General features: G+C 43.1%; 1 protein-coding gene across 2 annotated transcripts in view; it reads right to left on the bottom strand.

Moving 5' to 3' along the window:
* Positions 1-655: 655 nt before the first annotated feature.
* LOC138673983 (ADP-ribosylation factor-like protein 3) overlaps positions 656-12,915 on the bottom strand; it is a 63,080-nt gene continuing 50,820 nt past the window's right edge. For both annotated transcript variants that reach the window (XM_069761983.1, XM_069761984.1), the window contains 3 exons: positions 10,156-10,206; positions 9,474-9,659; positions 656-1,044 (listed from right to left, as the gene is read on the bottom strand). In XM_069761983.1, coding sequence (XP_069618084.1) covers positions 997-1,044; positions 9,474-9,659; positions 10,156-10,206 — 285 coding nt within the window. In that variant the 3' untranslated portion in view covers positions 656-996. The remainder of the gene's footprint in view (positions 1,045-9,473; positions 9,660-10,155; positions 10,207-12,915) is intronic.

The raw sequence follows: 12,915 nt of genomic DNA, 5'->3' as shown, positions 1-12,915 counted from the left end.
CGAGTATTTGAGGTGGGGGGGGGGTGGCTGAGCCATCGCTGACACCGGGTTTCCCAACTCATGGGCACCATAGCGTGTCAGTGTCACTATTGGCAAGTGGGCCCCCCTGTTTACCCAGGGCCCCCACACTTACCTCAGTGTGCTGGGTGGTGACCCTGGCCTGTGCTGTTTAAGGGCCTGTGCCCCTAAAACTGTTTTTTTTCCCTTCTTCCTCTATCTCGGGTATTTCACTGGTATCCCACCAAGCCAGTCCGACTCTGAAGGCCACAACACATCATAATGACGAGGGGACAGTTCTACCTGCGTTAACCCCCACACACCCACAACCTTGTGTCTATCTCACTGTACTGAATTGACTCCAGGTCAAGCCTGCACCTACCCCATATCTAGCTGAGAGCATGCCATTTCTCTAGAACTATCTCACTGCACCGGACTGCCAGGCACTGGGCATGGCCACCGTCCTCCATGTGACAAAAGGATGGATCTAGCTCATGCCTGGTGTACTGGAATCACTGCACTCTGCATGTCACATTGGCATCCGCAGGCACTCATCGTTGGAGGGGCTCCTAATCTGAGAAGAATTGAGGTAAACTTTGTCTTTAGAATTGACATGTGGACACATGGGGGGAGGCTAATAATTGGTGAGGACAGAAAATATTTAGTAATGCAGTGGTCACATTTTTATTCTTTTTTTGACAATGGCAAGCACACCATCATGTATTCACATAATATATTTATTTAATACTTGGTTTCGCCTCAGCTCTTCTTTAAAACCCTGCTGTTCTGTTCGGTCTGGGGAGACCTATTTTGAACTTTGGTATTTTTTGGGGTGTTCAAGATGCGGTTCTGAAACTTGTGGTTGATTGACTTAAATGAGGATGGGTCGGTCGGCCACGGGTTTCAGAGCCGCATCTTGAATATTTTAAAGAATATTGAAGTTCAAGGTCGGTCATTTTTGACCAACAGAACAGCAGGGTTTTTAATGAAGCATGCATTTCATTTTTTCTTAACAATAATGTTTTTACATATCCAGTTCATTCCATCCTGAAACGATAGAAACACATGATAGTACTTTAGTAGTTAGTTACATTTTTTATTAGTAAAGATTGATTGGGTAATTATTATTTTCTACCATCTGCTAAATTAAAAGGGCATTACCAATATTGTCATTTCCACAGCATGGGTTGTCAACTACAGTAGCTTAGTGTCCTAAATAGCAAGTATACTCAGGTGACTGTAACAAATTATACCTGGACAATTTCGTGTTCAGATAACCCCTGAGTATTTGCAAAGGCCTCCATACATATTAGGACAGCCTCCATATACAGTATAATGGCCTCCTTACACATTAGAAAGGCCTCCATATGTATTAGGCCTCTTTCCCAGATATTACGGGTACGTGGAAAACCAGTACTGGTGCTAGGCGTGTCTGTATGTCACATCTGTGTGGCATTCATGTGGTATCCGTGTGCATCATCAGTGTGACACCTACTGACGTCTTGAAAAAAGCAGTTCCCAGGCATCGGGTGCTGAATCATCTCTCATAATTGTCACCTAGTCTCACTGCAATCAGCGTGACCAGGCGACGCTGCTGAGAGTTGGAGTTATCACCGTCTGTGTATAGTGCGTATTAAATAAATAGATTTAAAAAAGCTTGGGGTCCGCCTTAATTTTCTTAGCAAGTTGAAGGAAAGCCAACAGCTGGGGGCTGGTGTTAATATTTTGGGAAGGGGCCAATAGCTAGAAAGGTTCCCAGCCTATCAATAACAGCTCACAGCTGTTTGCTTAGGCTTTACTGGTTGGTTAGAAAAAGGGGCACCAAAAAAAATGGTGTGGTCCCTCTTAATTTTACTAACTAGCAAGGGCTAAACAGAAGTATGCCGGCTGATATTAATAGGCTGCCCTGGTGCACTGGTTTTAAGGTTGATGTCAACTGTTTTATATCAGCTGACATCAAGCCCATTACTAGCCCCGTAGTCAAAATAAATAAAGACACACACAGAGAAAAGCCCTATCACTGGAAGAAAAAAAAAACACTCCCCGACCCTCTTTTATCCATATACAGTATTAACCCCTTTACCCCCAAGGGTGGTTTGCACGTTAATGACCGGGCCAATTTTTACAATTCTGACCACTGTCCCTTTGTGAGGTTATAACTCTGGAATGCTTCAACGGATCCCAGTGATTCTGACATTGTTTTCTCGTGACATATTGTACTTCATGACAATGGTAAAATTTCTTTGATATTACCTGCGTTTATTTGTGAAAAAAACGGAAATATGGCGAAAATTTTGAAAATTTCGCAATTTTCCAACTTTGAATTTTTATGCAATTAAATCACAGAGATATGTCACACAAAATACTTAATAAGTAACATTTCCCACATGTCTACTTTACATCAGCACAATTTTGGAACCAACATTTTTTTTTGTTAGGGAGTTATAAGGGTTAAAAGTTGACCAGCAATTTCTCATTTCTACAACACCATTTTATTTTAGGGACCACATCTCATTTGAAGTAATTTTGAGGGGTCTATATGATAGAAAATACCCAAGTGTGACACCATTCTAAAAACTACACCCCTCAAGGTGCTCAAAACCATATTCAAGAAGTTTTCACAAAAAATTTAATTCAGCTCCAATTTGTTTAATTTTACCAAGGGTAACAGGAGAAAATAGACCCCAAACATTGTTGTACAATTTGGCCTGAGCACGATAATACCCCACATGTGGGGGTAAACCACTGTTTGGGCGCATGGCAGAGCTCGGAAGCGAAGGAGCGCCATTTGACTTTTCAATGCAAACTTGACTGGAATTGAGATGGGACGCCATGTTTCGTTTGGAGAGCCCCTGATGTGCCTAAACATTGAAACCCCCCACAAGTGACACCATTTTGGAAAGTAGACCCCTTAAGGAACTTATCTAGATGTGTGGTGAGCACTTTGACCCACCAAGTGCTTCACAGAAGTTTATAATGTAGAACCGTAAAAATAAAAAATCATATTTTTTCACAAAAATTAACTTTCCGCCCCCAATTTTTTATTTTCCCAAGGGTAAGAGAAGAAATTGGACCCCAAAAGTTGTTATACAATTTGTCCTGAGTACGCTGATACCCCATATGTGGGGGTAAACCACTGTTTGGGCGGATGGGAGAGCTCGGAAGGGAAGGAGCGCCGTTTGACTTTTCAATGCAGAATTGACAGGAATTGAGATGGGACGCCATGTTGCGTTTGGAGAGCCCCTGATGTGCCTAAACATTGAAACCCCCCACAAGTGACACCATTTTGGAAAGTAGACCCCTTAAGGAACTTATCTAGATATGTGGTGAGCACTTTGACCCACCAAGTGCTTCACAGAAGTTTATAATGCAGAGCCGTAAAAATAAAACAAAAAATTTTTCCCACAAAAATTATTTTTTTAGCCCCCAGTTTTGTATTTTCCCAAGGGTAACAGGAGAAAGTGGACCCCAAAATTTGTGGCCCAATTTGTCCTGAGTGCGATGATACACCATATGTGGGGGGAACCACTGTTTGGGCGCATGGGAGGGTTCGGAAGGGAAGGAGTGCCATTTGAATGCAGACTTAGATGGAATGGTCTGCAGGTGTCACATTGCGTTTGCAGAGCCCCTAATGTACCTAAACAGTAGAAACCCCCCACAAGTGACACCATTTTGGAAAGTAGACCCCCTAAGGAACTTATCTACATGTGTGGTGAGCACTTTGACCCACCAAGGGCTTCACAGAAGTTTATAATGGAGAGCCGTAAAAATAAAACAAAAATTTTTTCCCACAAAAATTATTTTTTAGCCCCCAGTTTTGTATTTTCCCGAGGGTAACAGGAGAAATTGGACCCCAAAATTTGTTGTCCAATTTGTTCTGAGTGCGCTGATACCCCATATGTGGGGGGGAACCACTGTTTGGGCGCATGGGAGGGCTCGGAAGGGAAGGAGCTCCATTTGGAATGCAGGCTTAGATGGAATGGTCTGCAGGTGTCACATTGCATTTGCAGAGCCCCTAATGTACCGAAACAGTAGAAACCCCCTACAAGTGACACCATTTTGGAAACTAGACCCCCCAAGGAACTTATCTAGATGTGTTGTGAGAACTTTGAACCCCCAAGTGTTTCACTACAGTTTATAATGCAGAGCCGTGAAAATAAAAAATCCTTTTTTTTCCCACAAAAATTATTTTTTAGCCCCCGGTTTTGTATTTTCCCAAGGGTAACAGGAGAAATTGGACCCCAAAAGTTGTTGTCCTATTTGTCCTGAGTACGCTGATACCCCATATGTTGGGGTAAACCCCTGTTTGGGCACACGGGAGAGCTCAGAAGGGAAGGAGCACGGTTTTACTTTTTCAATGCAGAATTGGCTGGAATTGAGATCGGACGCCATGTCGCGTTTGGAGAGCCCCTGATGTGCCTAAACAGTGGAAACCCCCCAATTATAACTGAAACCCTAATCCAAACACACCCCTAACCCTAATCCCAACAGTAACCCTAACCACACCTCTAACCCTGACACACACCTAACCCTAATCCCAACCCTATTCCCAACTGTAAATGTAATCTAAACCCTAACCGTAACTTTAGCCCCAACCCTAACTGTAGCCATAACCCTAGCCCCAACCCTAACTTTAGCCCCAACCCAAACTGTAGCCCTAACCCTAGCCCTAACCATAGCCCCAACCCTAACTTTAGCCCCAACCCTAACTGTAGCCCTAACCCTAGCCCTAACCCTAGCCCTAACCCTAGCCCTAACCCTAGCCCTAACCCTAGCCCTAACCCTAGCCCTAACCCTAGCCCTAATGGAAAAATGGAAATAAATACATTTTTTTAATTTTTCCCTAACTAAGGGGGTGATGAAGGGGGGTTTGATTTACTTTTATAGTGGGTTTTTTAGCGGATTTTTATGATTGGCAGCCGTCACACACTGAAAGACGCTTTTTATTGCAAAAAATATTTTTTGCGTTACCACATTTTGAGAGCTATAATTTTTCCACATTTTGGTTCACAGAGTCATGTGAGGTCTTGTTTTTTGCGGGACGAGTTGATGTTTTTATTGGTAACATTTTCGGGCACGTTACGTTTTTTGATCGCTTTTTATTCCAATTTTTGCGAGGCAGAATGACCAAAAACCAGCTATTCATGAATTTCTTTTGGGGGAGGCGTTTATACCGTTCCGCGTTTGGTAAAATTGATAAAGCAGTTTTATTCTTCGGGTCAGTACGATTACAGCGACACCTCATTTATATCATTTTTTTATGTTTTGGCGCTTTTATACAATAAAAACTATTTTATAGAAAAAATAATTATTTTTGCATCGCTTTATTCTCAGGACTATAACTTGTTTATTTTTTTGCTGATGATGCTGTATGGCAGCTCGTTTTTTGCGGGACAAGATGACGCTTTCATCGGTATCATGGTTATTTATATCTGTCTTTTTGATCGCGTGTTATTCCACTTTTTGTTCGGCAGTATGATAATAAAGCGTTGTTTTTTGCCTCGCTTTTTTTTTTTTTTTCTTACGGTGTTTACTGAAGGGGTTAACTAGTGGGCAAGTTTTATAGGTCGGGTCGTTACGGACGCGGCGATACTAAATATGTGTACTTTTATTGTTTTTTTTTATTTAGATAAAGAAATGTATTTAGGGGAATAATATATATATATTTTTTTTCATTATTTAGGAATATTTTTTTTTTATTTTTTTTTACACATTTTGAAATTTTTTTTTTAACTTTTTTACATTGTCCCAGGGGGGGACATCACAGATCAGTGATCTGACAGTTTGCACAGCACTCTGTCAGATCACTGATCTGACATGCAGCGCTGCAGCCTTCACAGTGCCTGCTCTGAGCAGGCTCTGTGAAGCCACCTCCTTCCCTGCAGGACCCGGATCCGCGGCCATCTTGGATCCGGGGCTGGAGGAAGCAGGGAGGGAGGTGAGACCCTCGCAGCAACGCGATCACATCGCGTTGCTGCGGGGGCTCAGGGAAGCCCGCAGGGAGCCCCCTCCCTGCGGGAAGCTTCCCTATACCGCCGGCACATCGCGATCATCTTTGATCGCGGTGTGCCAGGGGTTAATGTGCCGGGGGCGGTCCGTGACCGCTCCTGGCACATAGTGCCGGATGTCAGCTGCGATAAACAGCTGACACCCGGCCGCGATCGGCGGCGCTCCCCCCGTGAGCGCCGCCGATCGCGCTGGACGTACTATCCCGTCCGTGGTCATGGGGGCCCACCCCACCTCGACGGGATAGTACGTCCCATGTCAGAAAGGGGTTAACCTAAAAAAATAAAACCATCAAAGTACTCCTCTCCTGTCCGCAGTGACGAGCGGTGACGTAATTAAAGTTACTGCAGAAATACGGTGCAAGCGGTGACGTTCATCAGGTTAAAGCAGTTGACAGGTTCACAAGGCATACCGTGGGAAACGCTGCCTGTGACCTGCGGTAACCTTAATTATGTCACTGCTCGTCACTGGAGCCGATCTGTCATGCTAAGCTCAATGTGTTCTGGCTGGCGTGGTGAGCGGTCACATTACTGATTTCACTGCTCACCAAACCATACGAATGTAGCAGAGTGAGACTCATCATTATGGATTAACGGCGGACAGATGAGGATTAATTAGATTTTTTATTTTTAGGTTAATAAATGGGTAAAAGAGGGTCGTGGTCCTGTGTTTTTTCAATTAAAGGGCTTTTCTCTGTGTGTATCTTTACGAATTTTGACTACAGAGTTAGCAATGGAGGTGACTGATCGACACCTCTTCATTACTAACCCCTGGGTTTGATGTCAGCGAACAAAAAATAGCTGATGTGAACCCCAAAACTATTATCCCACTTGCAACTGCACTAGGGCAAGTGGAAAGAGCCAAGGCTTTGAGTCAAAATTGGTGCATGTTATGGATGCGTCATTTCTGGGGCGGCTGAGAGCTAGTGTTCTTAGTCTGAGGTGGGCAATATCAATGGCCTTTTCACAGCCTATTAATATCAGCCCACAGCTGTCTGTTTAGCCTTTGCTGGTTAGTAAAATTAGGAGGGACTGCATGTCATTTTTTTTCTGTCCCTCTTTTTTTTAAAAAACAAGTAAAGGCTAAGAAAACAGCTGTGAACTGCTTTTAGTAGGCTGGGAACCTTTATGGCTATTGGCCTCTTCCAAGAATATTAACACCAGCCCCTGCTTGGCTTCCCCTCAGCTAGTTGGAAAAACTAAGGGGCTGGACGTATTGCGGCCCGCGCTACAAAAAATGGACATGTCAACATGTTTTGCACACAAACACATCGTCCGTAGAAACACACTGACATGCACAGACCCATATATTTGAATGGGTCTACCTGTGTGTTTCTAGTACGTGTGAAAACTGTCACCACACGTACTGGAGACACTGACATGGGAAGGAGGTCTTAGCAAGGCCTCCATGCACATTAGAGTGGCCTCCATACACAATAAAAAGGACTCCATACATATTAGGAAGGCCTCCATGCACATTAGAATGGCCTCCATACACAATAAAATGGCCTCCATACATCTTAAGATGGCTTCCATGCACATTACAATGGCCTCTATGCACATTAGAAAGGCCTCCGTACCTATTAGGAAAGTCTCCATGTACATTAGAATAACCTCCATGCATATTAGAATGGCCTCCATACACATTAGAAAGGTCTCCATGCACATTAGAATGGCCTCCATACACAATAAAATGGCCTCCATACATCTTAAGAAGGCTTCCATGCACATTAGAATGGCCTCTATGCACATTAGAAAGGCCTCCGTACCTACTAGGAAAGCCTCCATGTACATTAGAATAACCTCCGTGCATATTAGAATGGCCTCCATACACATTAGAAAGGTCTCCATGCACATTAGAATGGCCTCTATACACATTTGAAAGGCCTCCATACATATCAGAAAGGTCTCCATACACATTAGAAAGTCACCATACGTATTGCAAAGGCATCCATGCACATTAGAATGACCTCCATACATATTAGGAAGGCCTCCATGCACATTAGAATGGCCTCCATACACTTTAGAAAGGCCTCTATACCTATTAGGAAGGCCGCCACGCACATTAGAATGGCCTTCATAGACAGTATAATGGCCTCCATACACATTAGGAAGGCCTCCATACACATTAGAATGGCCTCCATACACATTAGAATGACCTCCATGTACATTACAATGGCCTCCATACACATTAGGAAGGCCTGTATACAAGTTAGAATGGCTTCCATACACACTAGAATGGCCACCATACACATTAGAATGGCCTCCAAACACATCAGTAAGTCCTCCGTACATGTTAGGATCACCTCATTGCACGTTAGAATAACCTCAATACACATTAGAATGCCCTCCATACAAGTTAGAAATGGTTCTATACACGTTAGAATAGCCTCCAAGTATGTTAGAATGACCTCCGTACACATTAGAATGGCCTCCATACACATTAGAATGGCCTCCAAGTACGTTAGAATGACCTCCGTACACATTAGAATGGCTTCCATACACATTAGAATGGCCTCCATACACATTAGAATGGCCTCCATACACATTAGAATGGCCTCCATACACATTAGAATGGCCTCCATACACATTAGAATAGCCTCCAAGTACGTTAGAATGACCTCCGTACACATTAGAATGGCCTCCATACACATTAGAATGGCCTCCGTACACATTAGAATGGCCTCCGTACACATTAGAATGGCCTCCGTACATATTAGAATGGCCTCCATACACATTAGAATGGCCTCCATACACATTAGAATGGCCTCCGTACACATTAGAATGGCCTCCGTACACATTAGAATGGCCTCCATACATATTAGAATGGCCTCCATACACATTAGAAAGGCCTCCGTACACATTAGAATGGCCTCCGTACACATTAGAATGGCCTCCATACACATTAGAATGGCCTCCGTACACATTATAATGGCCTCCGTACACATTATAATGGCCTCCGCACACATTAGAAAGGCCTCCGTACACATTAGAATGGCCTCCGCACACATTAGAATGGCCTCCATACACATTAGAATGGCCTCCGTACACATTAGAATGGCCTCCGCACACATTAGAATGGCCTCCATACACATTAGAATGGCCTCCATACACATTAAAAAGGCATTCATACACATTAGAATAAAGTTGTCTGACTCCACCAAGAGTGGATCTGCCGCACATTTAGTATGTATGGGGACCACCACAAATATTGGTAGATGAGGATTGGGCAATTGGATTTCATCTACCTGATCCTGTACCCCAATAGAGAAGGGGATGTCAGAATTGTTTATGGGGGTATCCGAAGAGAAAGAGCTTTTGGTCAAACAACTGTTCATCCGATCAAAGATGTATGGGTATCTTAATATCGGGTTCAGATAGATATGTTGTAGATATTCCCTCAAAACAGAGCTGCCCTGCTAAATACACATCAGGTAACAGTTTGCTCTGTTTTTGGTTTTAGCGCTTTACCTGTATGCCTTCTCCTGAGAGCGCAGAACAGGCTTGGATCTGCCATGTGCGGTCCCGGTAGGTGTGCAGGTTCAGTCCATCAGCAATGTCGGAAGCAGGAGCAGCAGTCAGTAAGTCTTGTTTGTTCGCAAAAACCAGAAGTGGGACACCAAATAGACTGTCCTCTCCTACCAGTTCTGCCAGCTCCTAAATATAAAACTGGTTATGACAGGGTGGTGTTCATACTGTAATAGTCTCCCTCAACATCTGTATGAACATCTGCTAGAATTCAGCTTACAGGAAAGTGAAGCAGAACCATTGGTATTGCTGTGAGTACAGTAGATTTATTCCATACTGTGTCTTAAAGGGAACATGTCACATGAAAAAAATGCTAATATATGAGTTATTTGGTTAATTTGCAGATTAATAGCATTCTGAACCTGTCCAGTACCTGCATTTAGAGCCCTGCTGCTTGGAGGCAATTAACTATAATCCTCTTGGTAGTGTTCAAGCTTTCAGTCAAAAAGGAGGCACCGGATCTAATGCTGAGCTGCTGTCAGTCAGTGCCGGAGGCGCTGTTACAACCACCACTCTCTATACACACAGTGATGACTGAAACCGTGCAGGCGCCACCCCTATGGCTGACAGGTTCCCTTTAAAGAAAATTCAAATGATTTATTGATTCAGTCAGTTCTGAGCATACCTGCCCTGTTTCCTCAAATCGCTTGCGATCTGCGCTGTCGACCACATAGATCTACAAGAAATAAAGTAGAAATATTGTTATTTATGCTAGTGCCCCTACAGCCATTATAAAATTACTATTACCAAACTTCATATAAATAGCGTTGACAAAATGACCCGTGTCAGGGAACACGCAGATATCACACCACTGACACCAATTTGTTATGAATACTATCGAATAGCACTCCGCTGCCCCCGATGGTCATGACAATCACACAATTGATTGACAATTGAGGGACGAGGTAACAGCTGCTTTCGCTACTGGGCAGGTTATTGGGCACCTCACAGTGGACATATAGTATATACACACTGGATTCCAACACATGGAATACATATACTACGGTATGGTCACTGCCAAGCTCCGCAATAACCCAAGAAAACTAGCTGCCATCACCAATCATTTATACTGGCCGATTGGACACCCGTTGCTGGTAAAGTATGGCCTAATGAGGCTACTGAGATGTAATTTATAAAGCACGAGGAAATAATCTTTTAATTTTATATATTTTATTGGAAAAGTAACCAGTACTTATAAAAATATACAAAATATAAAATAAAAAGGGACAAAACAATACAGTATATAATCACATAAAATAGATTAGCAAAAGAAAAGTGCTAGACTTGATATTACAGAAATGTTGCAGATTTAGCAGAGGGGAGTGCTCTGATTGGAAAATGGTGCAGTCCTGCAGCAAGCTGTATCTCCCAGCACTGAACAATGATTGTAAGTTCCATCTGGCTTCTAGCAGGTACAAGCCTCACCTACCTACCTTTCCCTGGTGACCTCAGCTGGAGGCAAGTAAATGGAACGCAGCTCAGGTACCAAAATTATGGGATCTCCGATCTTAAGGATATCTGCTTCCCTGGAGGTCCTAGGCGGGAGATATTAATGCCATATTTCCCATCATGATTTTAGCTTTCTATAGATAAGAGACATGGCATATCTAACTTTGTCCATCTGACCAATATTATGAAGCATTGATGTAAATAAAGGCATTATGTTTGCCACTTTGTCACAACACCGAAAATATATCTTCCATAACTATAGGACCTATACCTGTCACAAAAACCCCAATATTCATAACTATAATCTGGTGCCGATGAATGCACCATCATTGGTCAAACGTTACTTTGAAGACTTTGTGCGTTATCCACACAGAAAAGTCTCACCTCCCAGCTTCTTGTACAGATTTTATGTCTGCTCTCAATGTGATAACCAACTTCCATTACCTGTTCACAGCACAGGGGTCAGATGTAGTGTTAGAGTGCGAGCTCTTGTTTCCTTTTCAAGATCTGATAAAGCTATGCTTTAATCTTCATTATGAAGGAAACAACCTGACACAAACCCATGCTAATACAATTTGCAAATCAGGTAGAATTCAAACATTTGTGAAACAGTGTCCAAACGTGGACTTTTATGTCTGGACCAGCCACGGGTCTCCTGAGCCAAACTCAAGAAGAATAATGTAGCCAGTCTGGACATCTTGCATGTTACTCAGATGTTTGAATTCAACCTTAAGAGCCCCATAAATTTTAGACTACTGTCTGCTGAACCCCCTATACAGGTAGACTCAACTAACATTCTAATGTCCATAGGAGCCTCCCGACTCTATCCTGACAGATGATATTGAGGGAGATAAGGATCTAGGATGTCCCATTTCGTACTGCTGATCTTTTTTGTTCTCGGCATACAGCTGAGTGATATATATATATATATGGAGGAGTTGGGAGAGAAGGCTGACAGCTATCGGGCCTGTAGATTGGAACAGCCAAATGGCTGGAAATGAAGTGCAACGTTACAGAGCAGTGATGACAGCATCATAGTGTTCACCACTGTTCACCAGATCTGCTTAGATGCATAGAACCAACCCTTATGTAGGTAAGGTGTGTACGTGACATTGGAGAACTAAGGGAAAGGCAAAAGGAATGTGAACGAGATACAAGAGTGAGTACAGGAAGAAGGTAAAGATAGGGAGAAGGAAAAAGAGAGCAGGATAGTCACAGGTACCAAAATACCTTAACCTCTTAGTGACAGAGCCAATTTTAACCTTAATCACCAGGCCAAATTTTTTAAATCTGACCAATGCCATTTCATATGATAATAACTCCGGAATGTTTCAACGTATCCCAGTGATTCTGCAGTTTTTTTTCTCGTGACGGATTCTACTTTATGTTAATGGTAAATTTAGGTCGATATTTTTTGCATCTATTTGTGAAAATGTCACAATTTTGGGGTAATTTAAAAAAAACTGCAATTTTCAAAAGTTCCATTTTTATATCCTTAAACCAGTTAGTCATGCTGTACAAAATATTTAATAACCAACATTTTCCCTATGTCTACTTTACATCTGCATAATATTTCAAATGTCTTTTTATTTTGTTAGATAAACACAGCAGTGCCCAATGGTATTATATAGAAACTAGCTATTGAACCCGTTCTACGCCCGGGTGGCGAGCATTTATATTGGTATATGGTCTCCATCCTGGTATGTGCTGCTCCATCCTGCGTCCCCATCCTGTCATGTGCTGCTCCATCCTGCCTCCCCATCCTGTCATGAGCTGCTCCATCCTGCGCCCCCATCCTGTCATGTGCTGCTCCATCCTGCGTCCCCATCCTGTCATGTGCTGCACCCATCCTGCGCCCCCATTCTGTCATGTGCTGCTCCCATCCTGCGCCCCCATTCTGACATGTGCTGCTCCCATCCTGCGCCCCCATTCTGAC

The sequence above is a fragment of the Ranitomeya imitator genome, chromosome 4, assembly GCF_032444005.1.
Source record: "Ranitomeya imitator isolate aRanImi1 chromosome 4, aRanImi1.pri, whole genome shotgun sequence".
Lineage (NCBI taxonomy): Eukaryota > Metazoa > Chordata > Amphibia > Anura > Dendrobatidae > Ranitomeya > Ranitomeya imitator.
The sequence above is the reverse complement of the archived record's forward strand: the minus strand, read 5'-3'. Positions and strand labels throughout refer to the sequence as shown.